The sequence below is a fragment of the Trachypithecus francoisi genome, unplaced genomic scaffold (assembly GCF_009764315.1).
Source record: "Trachypithecus francoisi isolate TF-2019V2 unplaced genomic scaffold, Tfra_2.0 Lachesis_group16, whole genome shotgun sequence".
Lineage (NCBI taxonomy): Eukaryota > Metazoa > Chordata > Mammalia > Primates > Cercopithecidae > Trachypithecus > Trachypithecus francoisi.
Genome location: NW_022681461.1, coordinates 95,372,681 through 95,396,829, shown reverse-complemented (window position 1 = coordinate 95,396,829; position 24,149 = coordinate 95,372,681). Strand labels below are relative to the sequence as shown.

General features: G+C 55.8%; 1 protein-coding gene and 5 non-coding genes across 13 annotated transcripts; all 6 read right to left on the bottom strand.

Annotated features, from left to right (window-relative positions):
- Window positions 1–1,184: 1,184 nt before the first annotated feature.
- On the bottom strand, window positions 1,185–24,112 carry DPP7 (dipeptidyl peptidase 7). 8 transcript variants are annotated; one of them, XM_033238447.1, is made up of 16 exons: window positions 23,294–24,112; window positions 8,516–8,680; window positions 7,770–7,880; window positions 5,153–5,343; window positions 4,961–5,074; window positions 4,699–4,834; window positions 4,415–4,578; window positions 3,872–4,007; window positions 3,717–3,798; window positions 3,464–3,630; window positions 3,256–3,316; window positions 2,603–2,721; window positions 2,365–2,521; window positions 2,181–2,245; window positions 1,600–1,670; window positions 1,320–1,503 (listed from the first exon to the last, which is right to left on the bottom strand). In XM_033238447.1, the coding sequence occupies exons 2-16, from the start codon at window positions 8,552–8,554 to the stop codon at window positions 1,368–1,370; spliced, it is 1,749 nt and encodes a 582-aa protein (XP_033094338.1). In that variant the 5' UTR covers window positions 8,555–8,680; window positions 23,294–24,112; the 3' UTR covers window positions 1,320–1,367. The 8 variants fall into 8 exon arrangements, 7 of the variants coding, with proteins under 7 accessions (XP_033094336.1, XP_033094338.1, XP_033094340.1 ...); XM_033238449.1 differs by lacking the exon at window positions 8,516–8,680; XM_033238448.1 differs by lacking the exon at window positions 23,294–24,112 and having other exon boundaries at window positions 8,508–8,652.
- LOC117099517 lies at window positions 10,584–10,684 on the bottom strand. Its single transcript, XR_004443853.1, has one exon. It is a non-coding gene; the product is annotated as a small nucleolar RNA U13 (small nucleolar RNA).
- Window positions 12,399–12,499, bottom strand: LOC117099516. The gene has a single exon (XR_004443852.1). It is a non-coding gene; the product is annotated as a small nucleolar RNA U13 (small nucleolar RNA).
- LOC117099515 lies at window positions 14,214–14,314 on the bottom strand. The gene has a single exon (XR_004443851.1). It is a non-coding gene; the product is annotated as a small nucleolar RNA U13 (small nucleolar RNA).
- Window positions 16,347–16,447, bottom strand: LOC117099514. The gene has a single exon (XR_004443850.1). It is a non-coding gene; the product is annotated as a small nucleolar RNA U13 (small nucleolar RNA).
- LOC117099513 lies at window positions 18,180–18,280 on the bottom strand. Its single transcript, XR_004443849.1, has one exon. It is a non-coding gene; the product is annotated as a small nucleolar RNA U13 (small nucleolar RNA).
- Window positions 24,113–24,149: the final 37 nt, after the last annotated feature.

Here is a 24,149-nt window from a genome sequence, read left to right as displayed (position 1 = left end):
CATGGGGAAGCTCCGTGTCCCTGGCTTCGTGGGGCAGATGCCTGGCGGGAGGTGTCCTTGCTCCTGCATCTCACACAGTCGGCTTTCCTGCAGGGCTGGCACTGAGGCGCACAGCTAAGGGATACATGGGCCCTCGGGTCAGGCAGCTCTCAGTGGGCTGGCATGGCTGTGGCCCCGAGCCCTGGGCTGTGGTGGCAGAGTCATCCTCATCATCACTCTACTGCTGTCCCTATCCCAGGGCTGACCCTGGGCCTTGGCTGGGTACCCCCGACTGTGAACCAGGTGACCTCTTAGGGCCGCACCCCTCCACTCTCCCCTGTGAAAAATCTGTCACCTTCACTTCCAGAAGACTTCCCTTCCCTGGGAACCCAGAGCTGGTGGCAGCACAGGGCAGGGCTACCTGCACCCAGCCCAGGATTGCCGGCCTTGTGCCCCCCCGTGGAGGTCCGGGCCCAGAGTGTGGGCCTCGGCTGTGTCCCCACAACCCCCAACATCCCACAGCAGCCACCTGTGTCCTCCTGGGGACAGTGGGCGTCCTGGGGCTTCCTCTGCTGCCTCACGCTGGGCCCGGACCCTGCACTCCTTCCTCTGTGCCTGGAAAGGTGAGAACAGCAGCTGTGATGCGGCCCTGGTGCCTGCGCCTTGTCACGGGGGACCCAGCGCTGCCCCAGACTGCCCCTTGTCACGGTGAGACCAGGGCTGCCCCTTGCCACGGGGGGCCCAGCACCACCCTAGCCTGCCCCTTGTCACGGTGGGCCCAGTGCTGCCCTCCTGGACCAGGTCTCCCATGGCCAGCTGAATGGGCAGGACTAGGGCAGCGGATGGGGCCTGAACAGCCGGAAAAGCTGCACCTTCTGCATCTCACCTGGACCTCTGAGACTAATGTGCTGGGGGCGTGGCCCCAGAGGGGAGGGGACAGCAACTGCCTGCCCCTTGGGGGCCAAAAGCACTCTCCAGTGGCCTCCCCTGGAGGGGTCGCTGTGTACAGAGGATGTCAGGGAAGGAGTCACCTTGGAGGTGTGGCTGCCGCCTCCGTCTGCCGCAGCTCAGCAGAGTGGGGCTTCCTTGGGGGGCGGTGCCCACCCTGGCCTGTGCGGGGTGCGCTGCGTCCCCTGCCCTGTTTCTGAGGGTCCCACTCCCCCAGCCTGCATGTGGGCCTCACAGAGAGGAAGGGGACATACATGGCCAGTCTTCCAGGCGTTTATTCAGCTCCTTCCCTGTGCCTCCAGCTGCTTCTTGAGTGAAGCCGGCCACAGTGGGCTGAGCTTCGGGGACCCAGAAGGTGCAAACCCAGGGCAGGGCTGGGGCAGCCTCCTCCTCCCTCCATTCACTCCATGAGGAGCCTTGAGACCCTTCCAGTCCTGTGCTCAGAGGCTGAGTCCAGACGCCCCATGCAGAGCTGGCTGCTGCTCACGCCTGGCTGCCTTTACCCACTCGCCGATGATGGTGGCCTCCAGCTTTCGTGCCTCAACCACAGAAACAGGATCTTCGGGGTGGGAGGCTCTGGGGAGGGGGCACGGAGGGGGCCCATCAGCCCCAGCCCTCGGTGGGCCTGTCCCGCCCAACCCGCAACCACCGCCGGGGCACCTCCCTCCACACCTGAGGTCGAGGTGGTGCGCGCCCCCCTGGATGGTGATGGCAACGACTGATGCACTCAGGTTCCTCCGAATCTGTGGTCAGTGGAAAGAATTCCATCAGGTGAAGGAATAAGGCCACTGCCCAGCCTCCGAGGACCCATTGGAGAGGAGACGTGAGAGGGCGGAGCCGAGAGTCAGTGTCAGTCAAGCAACCAGAGAGAGAACCAGCCAGAGACGGCGGCAGGAAGTGATGAGATGGGGCAAATCCGGGTAAGACAGGAGTGGGGTAGGGGCCGGGCGAGGGGCCTGTGATCCCAGCACTCCGGGAGGCTGAGCGGGGAGATCACTTGAGCCCAAGAGTTCCAGAACAGCCTGGGCAATACGGTGAGACTGTGTCTCTACAAAAAAACGTTTTTTTAAATTAGCTGGGCATGGTGGTGAGCGCCTGTAGCCTCCGTTACTGGGAGGCTTGAGCCTCAGAGGTTGAGGCTGCGGTGAGCCCTGATCTCGCCACTGCACTCCAGCCTGGGCAACAGAGCAAGACCCTGTCTCAAAAAAACCCAAACAATCTAACGGGGTCACAGGGCCCAGGCCAGGACTCACCCCGCCCCCTGCCCAGGGGTCCAGGTTCCCGTTGGAGAAGATGATGTTGCTGGCGGCTCTGAGATCTGCAAGGGGCAGAGAAAGTGGTGATGTGGGCCCCTTGTGGGGGCTGTGAGCTGTGGGCAGGGGGTGCAGAACTCAGGGCAGAGAGCAGGACGCTGCCCCGCCCCTGCCCCAGCCTTACCGCCCCCCCAGAAGCTGGTCAGCAGCCAGTCGGGCCGGGGCCACACGCCCCAGGTGTCCAGGCAGTACTGCTGGCGGCGCTCATCCGTGAAGGGCAGGTCGGGGAACATATCGGTCACATTGTTGCTGGCGAAGGTCAGGTTGATCTCGGTGCAGGCCTGCAGGTGCCCCAGCCTGAGTCAGGCCAGCCCACACCTGCCCATGCCCCAAGTGGTTCCAGGCCACCCACAACCCCACACCTGGTAGTCCCAGGCCCTGGCATTGGGGCCGGTGCCGCAGCCGGTGGGGTCAGCACAGCTGCGGTAGAGCCGGTAGATGTCGTAGCACTGCTCGGAGCCCGAGGCGTTGTAGACCAGCCCTGGGGAGGAGAGGCGCTGGGGCCCAGCAGCCACACACAGACACACCGCGGGCTCCAGCCACCAACTTGTACCCCCTCGGAAGGGTCCTGCAGGGGGTCTGGGGCTCTGGGATCTGTGTCCCAGTGAGGAAGGCCCTCCAAGGCTGCCCACTGACCTCCAAGGCTACCTGCTTGGAGGTCAGTGGGGTCTGTGCTGCCAGCCCTGGGCCTGACTGTTGAGGGCCCTCCCACTCCCCACTGGGCAGGGTGGGGCCTGCTGCCCTCTGTTGCCCTCTGTGCCTGGGGACTCCAGGGTGCCCTTGATCAGCACCCACCAAGCTGGACCTGGCTACAGCCAGTGCTGGGAGAGTCCCCAAGGATGGCCACTGCCTCCTGCAGGGCTTCTGGGAAGGTCGTGCTGTCCACCCCACCACAGCCCTGGGGCAGGAGGCAGAGCCCCTGGCCGGGCTACAGATCCTCACCCCACCCGGCCTCAGGACCCAAGCCAAGCCTGGGGTCTCCACACTTGCCCATCTGGGGCCAGGGGAAGGGCACCTGCCAGCGCTCGCAGCCCCGTGATCCTCTGGGCCTCACTCAGCAGCCGGTCACAGCCCACCTGGGGTGCAGGGGCAGCAGCGACTCAGCAGGGTCCCCTCCACCAGCTCCACCTCCCTGGCTCCCAGGATGAGGGTCAGGCCGATGGCCACCAGCCTCGGGACACTCCAGCCGGCCTCTCCCTGTGCTCCGGGAGGAGGCACCTCACCTTGACAGGGTTGGCGGGGAGGGGACCCAGGAAGTCGGTGGGGTAGGGGTAGTCCATCATGGCCAGCACGGTGAAGGCATTCCGGGCAAACATGAAGAGCTGGGTCAGGTCCTTCTCATCTGACAGCGGCTGGCAGGTGCCAAACTCCCAGCGGACCGTGTCGTAGGCTGCATGGAAGGGGCAGAGACTCAAGCCTTGGACACAGCAGGTGCTGGGGCGGGTCAGGCAGTCGGGGGCGGTGGGGGGGCCTCACCTCCCTGCAGGAACAAGTCCTTGATCTGTCGGAACGCTTCCCGCACACCCTGGGTGCATTTGGGACTCTGGCCCTCAAAGTCCTGGGGGAAAGAGATCGTGCTCACTGCAGCCGCTGTCCCTTAGGGGGCCTGGAGGACCCCAAGCCTCACTCACCGCCGTGACGTCCCGGAAGAACTGGTTGGAGTCACTGAGGCCTGCCACGGCTAGAACGGGCGCGCTGGCTGCCAGTGCTCCCGCCACCAGGTGGGGGTACTTCATCCTCAGGTAGGCGCTGAGCATCCCCCCATAACTGAGCGAGGGACACAAGGTTAGGGCTGCTGCCCCCAACACCCCATTTCAATCTCTTTCCCTCCTCAGGGGCCCACAGGTGCCACAAGGAGGACGACACTTCTGAGACCCACAAATTCTGACCCTGGGCCTGGTGCGAGTGCAACCCTCACTAGGAAAGGCCGCTAGTGTGGCCAGCACATCCCAGCTGAGCAGGTGGCTGGGAGGACAAGCTGGGAGGGCTTCCTGGAGGAGGCAACACTAAGCCTGGAACCCCTGCCTAAGGCCTTAGGAAAAGGCAGCGGTGGGAGTCAGAGGGGAGAGACCGGGCCAGCGCGCAGCCACCTCTGCAAACAGTGGGGAGAAGGGCTGGGGTCGCTGGGTCGGGGCAGGGGAGGGAGGGGGTGCGGAGACGGGAGTGGCGCCCACCTTCCACCGAAGGCGATGGCGGGGGCGTCCTGGGCCCCGAGGTCGCGCCGTAGCGCGCGGAGCAGCTCTGCGAAGTCGGCCAGGGCCTGCTCCACCGTCAGCAGCTCCGTGTGCCCACGCTGCGTGGACCGCTCACCGAATGGCAGCGACTTCCCATAGTAGCGCTAGGGGGAACCTGCCATGGAGCCCGGCCCCGCGACCCCGCCCGGCACCCACGTGCTCCGCGACCCCGCCCGGCACCCACGTGTCCGCGACCCCCACCCACGACCCCGCCCGGCACCCACGTGCTCCGCGAAGACCAGTAGAGCCCCCTGCTCGGCCGCCAGCTCCGCGATGAAGCCCGAGTTGTTGGCGAAGGCCCACACGTCGCCCTCGTTCCCGGTGTAGAAGAAGATGGGCCCCACGCCCCGGATCCAGAACCTGTCTGTGGGGAGGGCGGGTGAGGCGGGGATGCGGGGGGGGGGGCGGGGGGGGGGGGCGGGGGGGGGGGGCGGCGGGGGCGGGTGAGGCGGGGGTGCTGGGGGACGGCCGGGGCCGGGGTCTCACCTGACACCAGGAAGCGCTGGGGGAAGGTCTGGTTGCCGAAGCGCTCGAAGTTGAAGTGGTCCAGACGCTGCCGGAAGAAGCGCTCCTGGAAGCCGGGGTCCGGGGCGCTGCGGGCTGGTGGAGGGGCGCGGACCTCAGAGGCGGGGCCGGGGATGGGGACGGGGAATGGGCTGGGGTCGCTGCCACACTCACCCCCCGCCTGGAGGCCGCGCAGCCCGAGCGCCAGCAGGAGGACCGGGGCCCAAGAAGCGGAGCCCATGTCGCCTTCCGCGGGCGCCCGTCACGTGGGCGGGGTCACGGGGCCGCCGGGGCGCGCTCCTCCCTCCAGGCCCCACGTGTTCCCGGCGCCCGCTGTCCCCATGGAGACCGTCGCCGTGGGGCGCCTGTGCAGTCGCTGCTTCAGCGCCGCGCCGGGGACTGTGCGCCCGAACACCCCGCGCCTCAGGGCCGCTGCCCAGGGGTCCCTCCCGGGCACGGCGCGGGGAAGCCGAGGGCCCCTGGGGGTCCAGGTCCCTGGGCCATCTCCAGGGCCTCCCGCCCCACTGGCTCATCCTCCAACCATGGCCCCATCCGGAGCTGCGCTAGGGCCAGTCCCTGTTGTGCCGGCCAAGCCTCCCCAGCACTTGCTTCTGGCAGGTGTCCCACTCGAAGGCAGTGCCAGGAAAGCGGGGACCGTTCTGCTGCCCCTAAGGGCGAGAGGGAAAGGGTCCTAAACAGAGTGCTGGCGCCCGAAGAAAGCCACCCAGCGTTTGTCCAAGCGACAACAGGGGCCGGGCAGGTGGGTGGCGGGGCCTCGCAGGGGGCAGGAGTGTGGGGTGCCACTGGAGGGTCTGGGCAGGGCCGGGATGTGGCCGTGTAGCTCCCAAGAGCTGGGATCACCACCTGCCCTTCCGACTGGCACCCAGTTTGTCCACACAGCCCTGCAGGGACAAGGGGGGACCAGAGGCCTCTGCTGGGAGCTGGGGCCTCCTCCCTGGGGAGCACCCAGAGGATGGAAGACGTCACCTTTCCCCAGCATCCAGTCCAGGGCGTGGGTGAGGGGGCCATAGTGGTGAGTGCCAGACCAGCCACGTGGAGTCCTGCTGGGGAGGTACATGGGCCACTAGCCAGGCCCAGAACAGGTGCAGAAGCAGCAGGGACTCAGCTACAGACAGAAAGAGAGTTACTCTGTCCCTCTCCCAAGACTGCCCTTGGCCAGCACGACCCTGCCATGCCCATCCTGTGTGTGGCTGAGTGGGGAAGACCGGCCACTTCCACAGCCCCTCGTGCCATGGCCCCTCCGCCTCAGGCAGAGGCACTCCCATGGTGGGTGACTGGTAGCTGGGGCCCTCAGCATGGTGGCAGTGACCATCATGTCACACTGCAACACGAGGTCATCCAGGGCCACACACCATCCCCACCACGGTCTCACATCTGGGCCCTGTCCCATCCCTGCACAGTTCCTGGGGCTGCCTGCCGGGACCCCCACAGGACGGGGTGAGGAGAAGCAGCAGCCCTCCTTGGATGTGGAGGTGCCCCATGGCATCCCCCACCCCACACCTCTGCTCCTCTGGCTCCCTCGGGCACCTTAAGTGGTCAGAGCTCCACCAGCAACCCTCACCCAGGATTGCAGCTCTGGAGACGCCAGCTAGGCCGAGAGCAGCCAGCTCCCCAAGCACACCAGGGCCTGGAGATGCCGCAGGCGTGGCTGGGCCCACAGAGGGGCCAGAGCCTCAGGGACGGTTCCAGGGGCAGGGTTTCCAAGGAAGCCACTTCCCCACTTGTCCATGACCCAGGCCTTGATGCCCCTTCTGGGCAGCTGCCAGGGCCTCTGAAGCCAGGAAGAGTGGGCATGGGGCTAGCCAGCATGGCTCTGCCGGGGGTGAGGGTGGCCACAGCCCCCTGCCCACATCCCTGTGCTCACAGAAACATGTGCTGTATGGAATCGAGGTTTGAGGGATCTAGGCCTGTGCTGTTAATCTGTAACCTTAGCCCCATCCCTGTGCTTACAGAAACACGTGCTGTATTGTCTCAAGGTTTAGGGGATTTAGGGCTGTGCAGGATGTGCTTTGTTAAAAATGTGTTTGCAGGCAGTATGCTTGGTAAAAGTCATTGCCATTCTCCATTCTCGATTAATCAGGGACACAATGCACTGCAGAAAGCCGCAGGGACCTCTGCCCAAGAAAACCTGGGTATTGTCCAGGTCTCCCCCCACTGAGACAGCCTGAGATATGGCCTCATGGGAAGGGAAGACCTGACCATCCCCCAGCCGGACACCAGTAAAGGGTCTGTGATGAGGCGGATGAGTAAAAGAGGAAGGCCTCCCCGGTTGAGATAAGCGGAAGGCCTCCGTCTCCTGCATGCCCCTGGGAACAGAATGTCTCGGTGTAAAACCCGATCGTACATTCACTCTATTCTGAGACAGAAGAAAACTGCCCTGTGGCTGGAGGCGAGATATGCTGGCGGCAATACTGCTCTGTTACTTGTTGCTACACTGAGATGTTTGGGTGGAGAGAAGCATAAATCTGGCCTACGTGCACATCCAGGCAAAGTACCTTCCCTTGAACTTATTTGTGACACAGATTCCTTTGCTCACGTTTTCTTGCTGAACTTCTCCCCACTATCACCTTGTTCTCCTGCCGCATTCCTCTTGCTGAGATAGTGAAAACAGTAATTAACAAATCCTGAGGGAACTCAGAGACCAGTGCTGGTGCAGGTCCTCTGTAGGCTGAGTGCCGGTCTCCTGGGCCCACTGTTGTTCCTCTATACTTTGTCTCTGTGTCTTATTTCTTTTCTCAGTCTCTCGTCCCACCTGACGAGAAATACCCACAGGTGTAGAGGTGCTGGCCACCCCTTCAATGGCACAGCAACCTGACATGTTAAGGGGTACAGCTTCTGCAGGAGGCCCCCAAGGTCCGTTATCACCAGGGCCCTCGTCAGCCTGTGCAGGATACAGTAGGTCACCCAACGGGCAAGTGGGCCTAGGCCAGCCATGCCTCTGCAGACACCCCCAGTCTCTCTCTGCCCATCCCCGGGGCGGGACAGACGGGCAGGTTGGCTGCAGAGCCACCAGCTGAGGGGGTGAGAGGTCCCTGGGCAGGGAATTCTGGGAGCCAGGCGAGCAAGGGTGAGGCTGCTGAGCCCAAACCCTCCCCTCAAGGTCCATCTGCTCTTCTAGACCATCTAGGCAGCTCCTCCACACCCCGATTCCTGCTGGGACACCCAGTCCCACCCTCTACGGCTCGCAGACCGGGGGCCATGCCCGGCCAGACATCACGTCTGCTGCCCCTCAGACTGAAAGGCTGCCAGCAGGCCACGGGCAGGTGGCTCTGGTGTGTGTGGCTGTGACTTACTGCATCTGCACTTAGAGCCATGCTGGTCTGTGTGCTGAATTACACATAATATAAAATTTACCACTTAACCACTTTCATGTGCTAAGTTTGGCGGCATTAGGTACATTCATGCATTCACAATACTGTGCACCGTCATCACTATTTTCCAGACTACCTCATCACCCCCAATAGCAACCATAGCTATTAAACAATGGACCCCAGTCCCTGGCACCCACCATTCTACCATTTGTCTCTGTGACTCTGCTGACTCCAGGTACGTCATATCAGTGGAATCCTACAGTATTTTGTCCTCTGTTGCCCAGGCTGGAGTGCAGTGACAGGACCTCAGCTCACTGCAACCTCCGCCTCCCGGGTTCAGGTGATTCTCCTGTCTCAGCTTCCAGAGTAGCTGGGATTACAGGAGCCCACTGCCACGCCCGGCTAAATTTTGTACTTTTAGTAGAGACGGGTTTTCATCATGTTGGCCAAGCTGGTCTTGAACTGCTGACCTCAGGTGATCCGCCCACCTTGACCTCCCAAAGTGCTGGGATTACAGGCGTGAGCCACCGCGCCCGGCCTGTTTTAGCCATTGTGAATACTGATGCAATGAACATGGGTGTGCAAGCATCTGCTTTTGTTTGTTTTTTGAGACAGTTTCTGTCGCCCAGGCTGGAGTGCAATGGCACGATCTCAGCTCACTACAAGCTCTACCTCCCAGGTTCAAGCAATTCTCCTGCCTCAGTCTCCCAAGTGGGTGGGATTACAGGTGCACATTCACATGCCTGGCTGATTTTTGTATTTTTAGTAGAGACTGGTTTCACCGTGTTAGCCAGGGATGGTCTCGATCTCCTGAACTAGTGATCCACCTGCTCGGCCTCCCAAAGTGCTGGGATTACTGCGCCCAGCCTGTGGTTTTGATTTGCGTCTCCCTAACGATTAGTGATGCTGAACATTTTTCCTGTGTTGATTGGCCATTTGTATGTCTTCTTTGGAAAAATGCCTATCAAATCCTTCCCTCATTTTTGAATTGGGTTTTTTGTTGAGTTTTATGATTTTTAAAAATCATCTGGATCATCAGGGTGGCTCATTGCAACCTCAGCTTCCTGGATTCAAGTGATTCTCCTGCCCCAGCCTCCCAAGTAGTTGGGATTAAAAGCATGTGGAAAAAACATGCAGCTGCGGCCGGTGCAGTGGCTCACGCCTGTCATCCCCACACTGTGGGAGGCCGAGGCAGGCGGATCACACAGTAGTTCAAGACCAGCCTGGCCAACATAGTGAAACCCTGACTGTACTAAAAATACAAAAATTGGCCGGGCACAGTGGCTCACGCCCGTAATCCCAGCACTTTGGGAGGCCGAGGCGGGTGGATCACGAGGTCAGGAGATCAAGACCATCCTGGCTAACATGGTGAAACCCGTCTCTACTAAAAAAGACAAAAAAATTAGCCGGGTGTGGTGGTGGGCGCCTGTAGTCCCAGCTACTCGGGAGGCTGAGGCAGGAGAATGGTGTGAACCCAGGAGGCAGAGCTTGCAGTGAGCCGAGATCACGCCACTGCATTCCAGCCTGGGCAACACAGTGAGACTCCGTCTCAAAAAAAAAAAAAAAAAAGGCCGGGCGTGGTGGCTCATGCCTGTAATCCCAGCACTTTGGGAGGCCAAGGAGGGCGGATCATGAGGTCAGGAGTTCGAGACCAGCCTGGCCAACACAGTGAAACCCTGACTCTACTAAAAATACAAAAATTAGCGGGGTATGGTGGCAGGCGCCTGTAATCCTAGCTATTTGGGAGGCTGAGGAAGGATAATAGCTTGAACCCAGGAGGCAGAGGTTGCAGTGAGCTGAGATCGCGCCACTGCACTCTAGCCAGGGCAACAAAGCAAGAAAAAAAAAAGGGCCAGGCGCGGTGGCTCAAGCCTGTAATCCCAGCACTTTGGGAGGCTGAGACGGGCGGATCACGAGGTCAGGAGATCGAGACCATCCTGGCTAACACGGTGAAACCCCGTCTCTACTGAAAATACAAAAAAATTAGCCGGGCGTGGTGGCGGGCGCCTGTGGTCCCAGCTACTCGGGAGGCTGAGTCAGGACAATGGTGTGAACCCGGGAGGCAGATCTTGCAGTGAGCCGAGATCGCGCCACTGCACTCCAGTCTGGGCGACAGAGCGAGACTCCGTCTCAATAAAAATAAAAATAAAATAAATAAAAATAAAAAACACACAAGCAGCTGGCTAGGTCACAGAGCAGTCAAGGAACCCTATGTTTCTGTCAGGACAAGAGAAAAGGCAAGTGGAACTGGAGGACCCTACTGTGTTTTTTGGTGTCAGATGGGTATTGTGCTGACTTTGTAAGAAGGTTTGAGGAAAGCACATCTCACATGAGTGTGAAACCAAATTATCACACTGATGAACTACAAAAGAATCGGTGTTTACAGCTATTAATTTCTATCTGAGCACAACCTTGCTCCATCCCATACATTCTGGTAGTTTCTGCTCCCGTTTTCATTCATCTCTAAGTATTTTCTACCTCCCCTTGTAAGTTCTTCTTTGACCCATTGGTTAACAGTATGTTGTTTAATTGCCACATATTTGCAAATTTTCCAGCTTTTCCTGTTACTCGTTTCTTTTCTTTTTTTTTTTGAGATGGACTCCTGCTCCGTTGCCCAGGCTGGAGTGCAGTGGTGCAATCTCAGCTCACTGCAACATCTGCCTCCCGGACTCAGGCGATTCTCCTGCCTCAGCCTCCTGAGTAGCTGGGATTATAGGCACGCATCACCATGCCTGGCTAATTTTTGTATTTTTAGTAGAAATGAGGTTTCACTATGTTGGCCAGGCTGGTCTCGAACTCATGACCTCAGGTGATCCGCCCGCCTCAGCCTCCCAAAGTGCTGGGGTTTACAGGCATGAGTCACCACACCTGGCCTCCTGTTACTCATTTCTAATGTCATTCCATTTTGGCTGAAAAACATACTTTGATGGATGGGCACACTAACTCATGCCTACAATCCCAGTGCTTTGGGAGCCCCAGGTGGGAGGCTCATTTGAGAACAGGAGTTCAGGAGCCACCTGGGCAACATAATGAGATCCCCTCTCTACGAATTAAAATTAGCCAGGTGTGGTGGTATACACTTGTAGTCCTAGCTACTTGGGAGGCTGAGATGGGAGGATCACTTGAGCCCAGGAGTTCAAGGCTACAGTGAGCTATGGATCATGCCACTGCACTCCAGCCTGAGAGGCAGGCAGACACACACACACACACACACGTGTGTGTGTGTGTATATACATATTGTATTATTTCAACCTTTGAGGCTAGGCATGGTAGCTCATGCATGCAATCCCAGCACTTTGGGAGGCTGAGGCGGGCAGATCACCTGAGGTCAGGACCAGCCTAACCAGCATAGCGAAACCCTTCTCTACTAAAAATACAAAAATTAGGCCAGGTGCGGTGGCTCACCTTGTAATCCCAGCACTTTGGGAGGCCGAGGCGGGCGGATCATGGGGTCAGGAGTTCGAGACCAGCCTGGCCAACACAGTGAAACCCTGACTCTACTAAAAATACAAAAATTAGCGGGGTATGGTGGCAGGCGCCTGTAATCCTAGCTATTTGGGAGGCTGAGGAAGGATAATAGCTTGAACCCAGGAGGCAGAGGTTGCAGTGAGCTGAGATCGCGCCACTGCACTCTAGCCAGGGCAACAAAGCAAGAAAAAAAAAAAGGGCCAGGCGCGGTGGCTCAAGCCTGTAATCCCAGCACTTTGGGAGGCTGAGACGGGCGGATCACGAGGTCAGGAGATCGAGACCATCCTGGCTAACACGGTGAAACCCCGTCTCTACTGAAAATACAAAAAAATTAGCCGGGCGTGGTGGCGGGCGCCTGTGGTCCCAGCTACTCGGGAGGCTGAGTCAGGAGAATGGTGTGAACCCGGGAGACAGATCTTGCAGTGAGCGAGATCGCGCCACTGCACTCCAGTCTGGGCGACAGAGCGAGACTCCGTCTCAATAAAAATAAAAATAAAATAAATAAAAATAAAAAACACACAAGCAGCTGGCTAGGTCACAGAGCAGTCAAGGAACCCTATGTTTCTGTCAGGACAAGAGAAAAGGCAAGTGGAACTGGAGGACCCTACTGTGTTTTTTGGTGTCAGATGGGTATTGTGCTGACTTTGTAAGAAGGTTTGAGGAAAGCACATCTCACATGAGTGTGAAACCAAATTATCACACTGATGAACTACAAAAGAATCGGTGTTTACAGCTATTAATTTCTATCTGAGCACAACCTTGCTCCATCCCATACATTCTGGTAGTTTCTGCTCCCGTTTTCATTCATCTCTAAGTATTTTCTACCTCCCCTTGTAAGTTCTTCTTTGACCCATTGGTTAACAGTATGTTGTTTAATTGCCACATATTTGCAAATTTTCCAGCTTTTCCTGTTACTCGTTTCTTTTCTTTTTTTTTTTGAGATGGACTCCTGCTCCGTTGCCCAGGCTGGAGTGCAGTGGTGCAATCTCAGCTCACTGCAACATCTGCCTCCCGGACTCAGGCGATTCTCCTGCCTCAGCCTCCTGAGTAGCTGGGATTATAGGCACGCATCACCATGCCTGGCTAATTTTTGTATTTTTAGTAGAAATGAGGTTTCACTATGTTGGCCAGGCTGGTCTCGAACTCATGACCTCAGGTGATCCGCCCGCCTCAGCCTCCCAAAGTGCTGGGGTTTACAGGCATGAGTCACCACACCTGGCCTCCTGTTACTCATTTCTAATGTCATTCCATTTTGGCTGAAAAACATACTTTGATGGATGGGCACACTAACTCATGCCTACAATCCCAGTGCTTTGGGAGCCCCAGGTGGGAGGCTCATTTGAGAACAGGAGTTCAGGAGCCACCTGGGCAACATAGTGAGATCCCCTCTCTACGAATTAAAATTAGCCAGGTGTGCTGGTATGCACTTGTAGTCCTAGCTACTTGGGAGGCTGAGATGGGAGGATCACTTGAGCCCAGGAGTTCAAGGCTACAGTGAGCTATGGATCATGCCACTGCACTCCAGCCTGAGAGGCAGGCAGACACACACACACACACACACACGTGTGTGTGTGTGTATATACATATTGTATTATTTCAACCTTTGAGGCTAGGCATGGTAGCTCATGCATGCAATCCCAGCACTTTGGGAGGCTGAGGCGGGCAGATCACCTGAGGTCAGGACCAGCCTAACCAGCATAGCGAAACCCTTCTCTACTAAAAATACAAAAATTAGGCCAGGTGCGGTGGCTCACCTTGTAATCCCAGCACTTTGGGAGGCCGAGGCGGGCGGATCATGGGGTCAGGAGTTCGAGACCAGCCTGGCCAACACAGTGAAACCCTGACTCTACTAAAAATACAAAAATTAGCGGGGTATGGTGGCAGGCGCCTGTAATCCTAGCTATTTGGGAGGCTGAGGAAGGATAATAGCTTGAACCCAGGAGGCAGAGGTTGCAGTGAGCTGAGATCGCGCCACTGCACTCTAGCCAGGGCAACAAAGCAAGAAAAAAAAAAAGGCCAGGCGCGGTGGCTCAAGCCTGTAATCCCAGCACTTGGGAGGCTGAGACGGGCGGATCACGAGGTCAGGAGATCGAGACCATCCTGGCTAACACGGTGAAACCCCGTCTCTACTGAAAATACAAAAAAATTAGCCGGGCGTGGTGGCGGGCGCCTGTGGTCCCAGCTACTCGGGAGGCTGAGTCAGGAGAATGGTGTGAACCCGGGAGGCAGATCTTGCAGTGAGCCGAGATCGCACCACTGCACTCCAGTCTGGGCGACAGAGCGAGACTCCGTCTCAATAAAAATAAAATAAAATAAATAAAAATAAAAAACACACAAGCAGCTGGCTAGGTCACAGAGCAGTCAAGGAACCCTATGTTTCTGTCAGGACAAGAGAAAAGGCAAGTGGAACTGGAGGACCCTACTGTGTTTTTTGGTGTCAGATGGGTATTGTGCTGACTTTGTAAGAAGGTTTGAGGAAAGCACATCTCACATGAGTGTGAAACCAAATTATCACACTGATGAACTACAAAAGAATCGGTGTTTACAGCTATTAATTTCTATCTGAGCACAACCTTGCTCCATCCCATACATTCTGGTAGTTTCTGCTCCCGTTTTCATTCATCTCTAAGTATTTTCTACCTCCCCTTGTAAGTTCTTCTTTGACCCATTGGTTAACAGTATGTTGTTTAATTGCCACATATTTGCAAATTTTCCAGCTTTTCCTGTTACTCGTTTCTTTTCTTTTTTTTTTTGAGATGGACTCCTGCTCCGTTGCCCAGGCTGGAGTGCAGTGGTGCAATCTCAGCTCACTGCAACATCTGCCTCCCGGACTCAGGCGATTCTCCTGCCTCAGCCTCCTGAGTAGCTGGGATTATAGGCACGCATCACCATGCCTGGCTAATTTTTGTATTTTTAGTAGAAATGAGGTTTCACTATGTTGGCCAGGCTGGTCTCGAACTCATGACCTCAGGTGATCCGCCCGCCTCAGCCTCCCAAAGTGCTGGGGTTTACAGGCATGAGTCACCACACCTGGCCTCCTGTTACTCATTTCTAATGTCATTCCATTTTGGCTGAAAAACATACTTTGATGGATGGGCACACTAACTCATGCCTACAATCCCAGTGCTTTGGGAGCCCCAGGTGGGAGGCTCATTTGAGAACAGGAGTTCAGGAGCCACCTGGGCAACATAGTGAGATCCCCTCTCTACGAACTAAAATTAGCCAGGTGTGGTGGTATACACTTGTAGTCCTAGCTACTTGGGAGGCTGAGATGGGAGGATCACTTGAGCCCAGGAGTTCAAGGCTACAGTGAGCTATGGATCATGCCACTGCACTCCAGCCTGAGAGGCAGGCAGACACACACACACACACACACGGGTGTGTGTGTGTATATACATATTGTATTATTTCAACCTTTGAGGCTAGGCATGGTAGCTCATGCATGCAATCCCAGCACTTTGGGAGGCTGAGGCGGGCAGATCACCTGAGGTCAGGACCAGCCTAACCAGCATAGCGAAACCCTTCTCTACTAAAAATACAAAAATTAGGCCAGGTGCGGTGGCTCACCTTGTAATCCCAGCACTTTGGGAGGCCGAGGCGGGCGGATCATGGGGTCAGGAGTTCGAGACCAGCCTGGCCAACACAGTGAAACCCTGACTCTACTAAAAATACAAAAATTAGCGGGGTATGGTGGCAGGCGCCTGTAATCCTAGCTATTTGGGAGGCTGAGGAAGGATAATAGCTTGAACCCAGGAGGCAGAGGTTGCAGTGAGCTGAGATCGCGCCACTGCACTCTAGCCAGGGCAACAAAGCAAGAAAAAAAAAAAGGGCCAGGCGCGGTGGCTCAAGCCTGTAATCCCAGCACTTTGGGAGGCTGAGACGGGCGGATCACGAGGTCAGGAGATCGAGACCATCCTGGCTAACACGGTGAAACCCCGTCTCTACTGAAAATACAAAAAATTAGCCGGGCGTGGTGGCGGGCACCTGTGGTCCCAGCTACTCGGGAGGCTGAGTCAGGAGAATGGTGTGAACCCGGGAGGCAGATCTTGCAGTGAGCCGAGATCGCGCCACTGCACTCCAGTCTGGGCGACAGAGCGAGACTCCGTCTCAATAAAAATAAAAATAAAATAAATAAAAATAAAAAACATGGCCGGGCGCGGTGGCTCAAGCCTGTAATCCCAGCACTTTGGGAGGCCGAGACGGGCGGATCACGAGGTCAGGAGATCGAGACCATCCTGGCTAACACGGTGAAACCCCGTCTCTACTAAAAAAATACAAAAATTAGCGGGCGAGATGGCGGGCGCCTGTAGTCCCAGCTACTCGGGAGGCTGAGGCGACAGAATGGCGTAAACCCGGGAGGCGGAGCTTGCAGTGAGCTGAGATCCGGCCACTGCACTCCAGCCTGGGCGACAGAGCGAGACTCCGTCTCAACAAAAAAATAAAAAAATAAAAAAAATAAAAAACACACAAGCAGCTGGCTAGGTCACAGAGCAGTCAAGGAACCCTATGTTTCTGTCAGGACAAGAGAAAAGGCAAGTGGAACTGGAGGACCCTACTGTGTTTTTTGGTGTCAGATGGGTATTGTGCTGACTTTGTAAGAAGGTTTGAGGAAAGCACATCTCACATGAGTGTGAAACCAAATTATCACACTGATGAACTACAAAAGAATCGGTGTTTACAGCTATTAATTTCTATCTGAGCACAACCTTGCTCCATCCCATACATTCTGGTAGTTTCTGCTCCCGTTTTCATTCATCTCTAAGTATTTTCTACCTCCCCTTGTAAGTTCTTCTTTGACCCATTGGTTAACAGTATGTTGTTTAATTGCCACATATTTGCAAATTTTCCAGCTTTTCCTGTTACTCGTTTCTTTTCTTTTTTTTTTGAGATGGACTCCTGCTCCGTTGCCCAGGCTGGAGTGCAGTGGTGCAATCTCAGCTCACTGCAACATCTGCCTCCCGGACTCAGGCGATTCTCCTGCCTCAGCCTCCTGAGTAGCTGGGATTATAGGCACGCATCACCATGCCTGGCTAATTTTTGTATTTTTAGTAGAAATGAGGTTTCACTATGTTGGCCAGGCTGGTCTCGAACTCATGACCTCAGGTGATCCGCCCGCCTCAGCCTCCCAAAGTGCTGGGGTTTACAGGCATGAGTCACCACACCTGGCCTCCTGTTACTCATTTCTAATGTCATTCCATTTTGGCTGAAAAACATACTTTGATGGATGGGCACACTAACTCATGCCTACAATCCCAGTGCTTTGGGAGCCCCAGGTGGGAGGCTCATTTGAGAATAGGAGTTCAGGAGCCACCTGGGCAACATAGTGAGATCCCCTCTCTACAAATTAAAAATTAGCCAGGTGTGGTGGTATGCACTTGTAGTCCTAGCTACTTGGGAGGCTGAGATGGGAGGATCACTTGAGCCCAGGAGTTCAAGGCTACAGTGAGCTATGGATCATGCCACTGCACTCCAGCCTGAGAGGCAGGCAGACACACACACACACACACACACACACACACACGGGTGTGTGTGTGTATATACATATAGTATTATTTCAACCTTTGAGGCTAGGCATGGTAGCTCATGCATGCAATCCCAGCACTTTGGGAGGCTGAGGCGGGCAGATCACCTGAGGTCAGGACCAGCCTAACCAGCATAGCGAAACCCTTCTCTACTAAAAATACAAAAATTAGGCCAGGTGCGGTGGCTCACCTTGTAATCCCAGCACTTTGGGAGGCCGAGGCGGGCGGATCATGGGGTCAGGAGTTCGAGACCAGCCTGGCCAACACAGTGAAACCCTGACTCTACTAAAAATACAAAAATTAGCGGGGTATGGTGGCAGGCGCCTGTAATCCTAGCTATTTGGGAGGCTGAGGAAGGATAATAGCTTGAACCCAGGAGGCAGAGGTTGCAGTGAGCTGAGATCGCGCCACTGCACTCTAGCCAGGGCAACAAAGCAAGAAAAAAAAAAAAGGGCCAGGCGCGGTGGCTCAAGCCTGTAATCCCAGCACTTTGGGAGGCTGAGACGGGCGGATCACGAGGTCAGGAGATCGAGACCATCCTGGCTAACACGGTGAAACCCCGTCTCTACTGAAAATACAAAAAATTAGCCGGGCGTGGTGGCGGGCGCCTGTGGTCCCAGCTACTCGGGAGGCTGAGTCAGGAGAATGGTGTGAACCCGGGAGGCAGATCTTGCAGTGAGCGAGATCGCGCCACTGCACTCCAGTCTGGGCGACAGAGCGAGACTCCGTCTCAATAAAAATAAAAATAAAAATAAAATAAATAAAAATAAAAAACACACAAGCAGCTGGCTAGGTCACAGAGCAGTCAAGGAACCCTATGTTTCTGTCAGGACAAGAGAAAAGGCAAGTGGAACTGGAGGACCCTACTGTGTTTTTTGGTGTCAGATGGGTAATGAGCTGACTTTGTAAGAAGGTTTGAGGAAAGCACATCTCACATGAGTGTGAAACCAAATTATCACACTGATGAACTACAAAAGAATCGGTGTTTACAGCTATTAATTTCTATCTGAGCACAACCTTGCTCCATCCCATACATTCTGGTAGTTTCTGCTCCCGTTTTCATTCATCTCTAAGTATTTTCTACCTCCCCTTGTAAGTTCTTCTTTGACCCATTGGTTAACAGTATGTTGTTTAATTGCCACATATTTGCAAATTTTCCAGCTTTTCCTGTTACTCGTTTCTTTTCTTTTTTTTTTTGAGATGGACTCCTGCTCCGTTGCCCAGGCTGGAGTGCAGTGGTGCAATCTCAGCTCACTGCAACATCTGCCTCCTGGACTCAGGCGATTCTCCTGCCTCAGCCTCCTGAGTAGCTGGGATTATAGGCACGCATCACCATGCCTGGCTAATTTTTGTATTTTTAGTAGAAATGAGGTTTCACTATGTTGGCCAGGCTGGTCTCGAACTCATGACCTCAGGTGATCCGTCCGCCTCAGCCTCCCAAAGTGCTGGGGTTTACAGGCATGAGTCACCACACCTGGCCTCCTGTTACTCATTTCTAATGTCATTCCATTTTGGCTGAAAAACATACTTTGATGGATGGGCACACTAACCCATGCCTACAATCCCAGTGCTTTGGGAGCCCCAGGTGGGAGGCTCATTTGAGAACAGGAGTTCAGGAGCCACCTGGGCAACATAGTGAGATCCCCTCTCTACGAATTAAAATTAGCCAGGTGTGCTGGTATGCACTTGTAGTCCTAGCTACTTGGGAGGCTGAGATGGGAGGATCACTTGAGCCCAGGAGTTCAAGGCTACAGTGAGCTATGGATCATGCCACTGCACTCCAGCCTGAGAGGCAGGCAGACACACACACACACACACACACGGGTGTGTGTGTGTATATACATATTGTATTATTTCAACCTTTGAGGCTAGGCATGGTAGCTCATGCATGTAATCCCAGCACTTTGGGAGGCTGAGGCGGGCAGATCACCTGAGGTCAGGACTAACCAGCATAGCGAAACCCTTCTCTACTAAAAATACAAAAATTAGGCCAGGTGCGGTGGCTCACCTTGTAATCCCAGCACTTTGGGAGGCCGAGGCAGGCGGATCATGAGGTCAGGAGTTCGAGACCAGCCTGGCCAACACAGTGAAACCCTGACTCTACTAAAAATACAAAAATTAGCGGGGTATGGTGGCAGGCGCCTGTAATCCTAGCTATTTGGGAGGCTGAGGAAGGATAATAGCTTGAACCCAGTAGGCAGAGGTTGCAGTGAGCTGAGATCGCGCCACTGCACTCTAGCCAGGGCAACAAAGCAAGCAAAAAAGAAAAGGGCCAGGCGCGGTGGCTCAAGCCTGTAATCCCAGCACTTTGGGAGGCTGAGACGGGCGGATCACGAGGTCAGGAGATCGAGACCATCCTGGCTAACGCGGTGAAACCCCGTCTCTACTAAAAAATATAAAAAAACCGCCGGGTGTGGCGGCTCAAGCCTGTAATCCCAGCACTTTGGGAGGCCGAGACAGATGGATCACGAGGTCAGGAGATCGAGACCATCCTGGCTAACACGGTGAAACCCCGTCTCTACTAAAAAATACAAAAAACTAGCCGGGCGAGGTGGCGGGCACCTGTAGTCCCAGCTACTCGGGAGGCTGAGGCAGGAGAATGGCATAAACCCGGGAGGCGGAGCTTGTAGTGAGCTGAGATCCTGCCACTGCACTCCCGCCTGGGCGACAGTGCGAGACTCCGTCTCAAAAATAAATAAATATATAAATAAAATAAATAAAATAAAAAAACTAGCTGGGCGAGGTGGCGGGCACCTATAGTCCCAGCTACTCGGGAGGCTGAAGCGGGAGAATGGCGTGAACCCGGGAGGCGGAGCTTGCAGTGAGCCGAGATCACGCCACTGTACTCCAGCCTGGGCAACAGAGTGAGACTCCGTCTCAAAAAAAAAAAAAAAAGGCCGGGCGTGGTGGCTCGTGCCTGTAATCCCAGCACTTTGGGAGGCCAAGGAGGGCGGATCATGAGGTCAGGAGATTGAGACCATCCTGGCTAACACGGTGAAACCCCGTCTCTACTGAAAATACAAAAAAATTAGCCGGGCGTGGTGGCGGGCACCTGTGGTCCCAGCTACTCGGGAGGCTGAGTCAGGAGAATGGTGTGAACCCGGGAGGCAGATCTTGCAGTGAGCCGAGATCACGCCACTGCACTCTAGCCTGGGCGACAGAGCGAGACTCCGTCTCAAAAAAAAACAGAAAAAAAAAGAAAATGTATTAAAATTTCTTTTAATATATTTTAATTTATATTTAATATGTGGCCTAACACATGGTCTGTCCTGGAGAATGTTCCATGTGCTTAAAAAAATGTGTATTCTCTGTTGTTGGGTGGAGTGTTCTGTGTCTGTCCTGTCTAGTTAAGATTTTAGCACTGTCCAAGCCCTCTATTTCCTTGTTGATCTGCCACCTAGGTAAGTTTTCCATTATTAAAATAGGTTGAGTGACATCTACAACTATTATTGTAGAACTTATTTCTGTCTTCAATTCTGCCCATGTTTGCTTCATATATTTTGGGGAGCTGTTCTTGGTACATACATCTTTATAATTGCTATAATTTGTTCATGAATTGACCCTTTTATTACTATGTAGTGTCCTTACATCATGTCATAATTTTTTGTTTTATTTTGAAATGAGATCTTGTTCTGTTGCCCAGTCTGGAGTGCAGTAGTGCATAGTTCATGACTGCCTCAAACTCCTCGACTCCCATAATCCTCCTGCCTCAGCTGCCTGAGTATCTAGGACTACAGGTCCTAATTTATTTTATTTTTTGTAGAGATGGGATCTCACTATTTTGGCACTCCATGCTGCCTCTGTAGCAGGACAAGCCGCAGACAAAACCCCTGACACTGGGTCAAAGGAGGAAGTGGCTTTATTTGGCCAGGAGTTTCGGCAGACTTGCGTCTTAAGTACCAAGCTCCCTGAAAAAGAAATTCCTGGCCCTTTTAAGGGCTTACGACTCTAAGGGGTCCATGTGAAAGGGTCAGGGTCGTGATAGATTGAGCAAGCACGGGAAGTCTGACTAGGGGCTACGCATCAGCTAACAGAACAGAAAGTTTTACAATGCTTCCTCATACAATGTCTGGAATTTATAGATAACACAAGTAGTTCAGGTCAGGAGCTGATGTTATTATTATTTTAACCACCAGGGACAGGTGGTGGTGCCAAGGTCATCTGGCTATTTATCTTGTTTCTTTCCAACTTTTTGCTTTCTCCCTTTTCTATCTTACAAACCAGGCAAGGTGGGGAGAGGAAGGCAGCAGGAGAAATGGTGGTCTCCTTCCTTACCTCCAGGACCTGCAGGACCACGGCTGGAGTGAGCCAACCCTCACTCCGTCTCCCAGCCCTGGGAATTTCACCGTCCCTTTCACCGTCCCAAATATGCCAAGGTCCTCCTTGCCGCAAGCAGTTTTGCTCACGCTCAAGTGAGCCTCTCCCCACCCTGCCCTGCCAGCAGCTTCTCAGCCCTCAGATCTTGCCTTCAGTGCCACGGCTCCCCCTTAGCCCTCAGGACTAGCCACTGTTCTTCCCCAGGGCCCTGCTCTTTTCCACACAGGACGTACACATGTGCCACCTGCCTCTGCCCGTCTGTGGCTGGCTTCTCACCAGCCTCTCCTACAAACCTGTTTTATGCCGGGCCCGGTGGCTCACGCCTGTAATCCCAGCACTTTGGGAGGCCGAGACGGGTGGATCACGAGGTCAGGAGATCGAGACCATCCTGGCTAACACGGTGAAACCCCGTCTCTACCAAAAATTACAAAAAACTAGCCGGGAGTGGTGGCAGGCGCCTGTAGTCCCAGCTACTCGGGAGGCTGAGGCAGGAGAATGGCGGGAACCCGGAGGCGGAGCTTGCAGTGAGCTGAGATCCGGCCACTGCGCTCCAGCCTGGGCAGCAGACAGAGACTCGGTCTCGGAAAAAAAATCTGTTTTATTCATCTCTGCACACTGAGAACTAAAACGGGAACTGGCCACGGTAGGCGTTCAAGGAGAATGAAACAAAGAATATGCCTGTTTCTTCCCAGCCAAGGATAGTTCGCGCCCCCAGAGACAGACACAAAAGGGACTCAGACAGGCATGCTCTGAGTTGAGGGTCTCAGCTGATCTCAGTGACTCCCCAACTGAGAGTCTATAACGCACTTCAGCCAAAGACCACTGCAAACACAACTGTAGTTAAACAACTTGGGGCTTTTACTCTATGCAGTGTGTACAAACACACCAGGCTGAGACATTGAGGTGTCAGCAACAGGGTGTTCCGAGGGAACTATTACAGGATTTCACCTGTAGTTGGGTGATTTGGGGGATGATCTAAGGAAGGAGGATTTGGTTCTAGATTAGACACATGCTGGAGCCCAGGAGGTCAAGGCCGCAGTGGGCCGTGATCGCCACTGCACTCCAGCCTAGGCAACAGAGGGAGACCTTGCCTCAAAAATATAAAAATAAAAGATTAGACGCTGTGGGAAGGCAAGAGGGTAATTCTCAGCTTATGTTCGCTGCACGTGACAGGGTGAGCTGTGCGTTCCTTGCTTAGAATCAAGAAAAGGTCTTGGTTCATCTCACTTTATCGTGGTGTCTGCGTGGCGCTTCACGCCTCACAGAACATGGGCTGGCTACGAGGGTCACACCAGGCCACAGTAACGCGTCGGGGCCGCTTGCTTTCTTAGGAGCACCAGGTCCAGAGGTTTCCGCTCCAAGAGGGACCGGGACCTGGGCCAGGACCTTGCAGAAAAGCAAACGAAGCCCAGACAACCTGCTGGGGCTCCAATCCCTCTTCCCGCCACCACCGCCCCGCAGAATTCGGGCCGCTGAGACTGGTGCAGACGTACCGACCACGGATGCCCCGGCCCGGAAAGCACATTAGTACATTTGCCCCTTTTTGCGGGGAAGGGGTGGAGAGGGCAGCGTCGGGGGAGTCGAGTCCGCCCGTCCAGGCCTCGCTGGGAGCCGCAGGCTGCGAGGGCGGCGGGTACAGCGGCCCCTGGCCTCGGTCAGTCCGGCGCGGCGCTTACCCTGCAGCACAAGCGCCGCCGGCAGCTCTCGCTGTTGCCGTAGCTCTCCCCAAAGCTCTGCGTCACCGAAATGAAGTTCTGATGAGGCAGCGGCGGCGAATGCGTGGAAGGAGGCCTCGAGGAACCAGCAGCGGCATCAGGAGACCCGGTCCTGAAAAAGACCTACAGCTCCGCCTCTCCGAGACTCCGGGCAGCCATTGCGGCGCACAGAGCCGTCCGGGTGTGCGCAGCGCGCACGCTCACGCAATGCGCCTGAACCCCGCAGCCTACGGCGCCTGCGTCCACCCACGCGGCTGTCGCCATGGCAACAGGACGGACCTTGGTTCCGCTTGGGGCGTGGCCAGTAGGTGGGGCTCCAGCACTGTTCATCCCACGGGTCTGGAGCTGGGTTCTTCTCGCCTCTTGTCATCGGACGGCACCGGCTTTGCCCACGCCCTCGCGAGAAGACGCTGACACCCGGGACCCGGGGAGGCGCCCGGGCGCCGCCGCCATGTTTTCAGGGAGCCCCCCGCTCCCGGCTATTCGGTTCCGGGACCCGCAGCACGGGGATGGGGCTGGGCCGCCCTTGGTAGCCGTCCTGGGCTAGGGGCCACCCTGGCCGCGTGGTCACCGGCAGGAAGCCCAGGGCCTCACCCGGGCGCGGCGTCGCGGGGGTCGAGGGAAGGACCGGACCCTCCCAGGGTCGCGGAACCGGCCGGGTGGAGCGTGGCTGGGCGGCACCTGCGCTGGGGTGGCCGCTAATCCGAGCTAAGCTGGCCGCGCCGCATCTCACCGTCCCCGGGACCCGAGCGCTGCGCCTGGACCGGGCCGAGCGAGGGGGCCCACGCCATAGGCGAGTCGGGGCTTTCAGACCCGA

What these genes read in the sequence shown, in the direction of transcription:
- DPP7 (XM_033238445.1), bottom strand. Translation starts at nt 8,105, where the DNA reads ATGGACCTTGAGGGGAGGGTTTGGGCTCAGCAGCCTCACCCTTGCTCG. An exon ending in GCCATCGCCTTCGGTGGAAG is followed by an intron (nt 4,008 to 4,414) that starts GTGGGCGCCACT and finishes TCCCTCGCTCAG; the next exon opens with TTATGGGGGGATGCTCAGCG. An exon ending in TCCCCGCCAACCCTGTCAAG is followed by an intron (nt 3,317 to 3,463) that starts GTGAGGTGCCTC and finishes CCTGCACCCCAG; the next exon opens with GTGGGCTGTGACCGGCTGCT.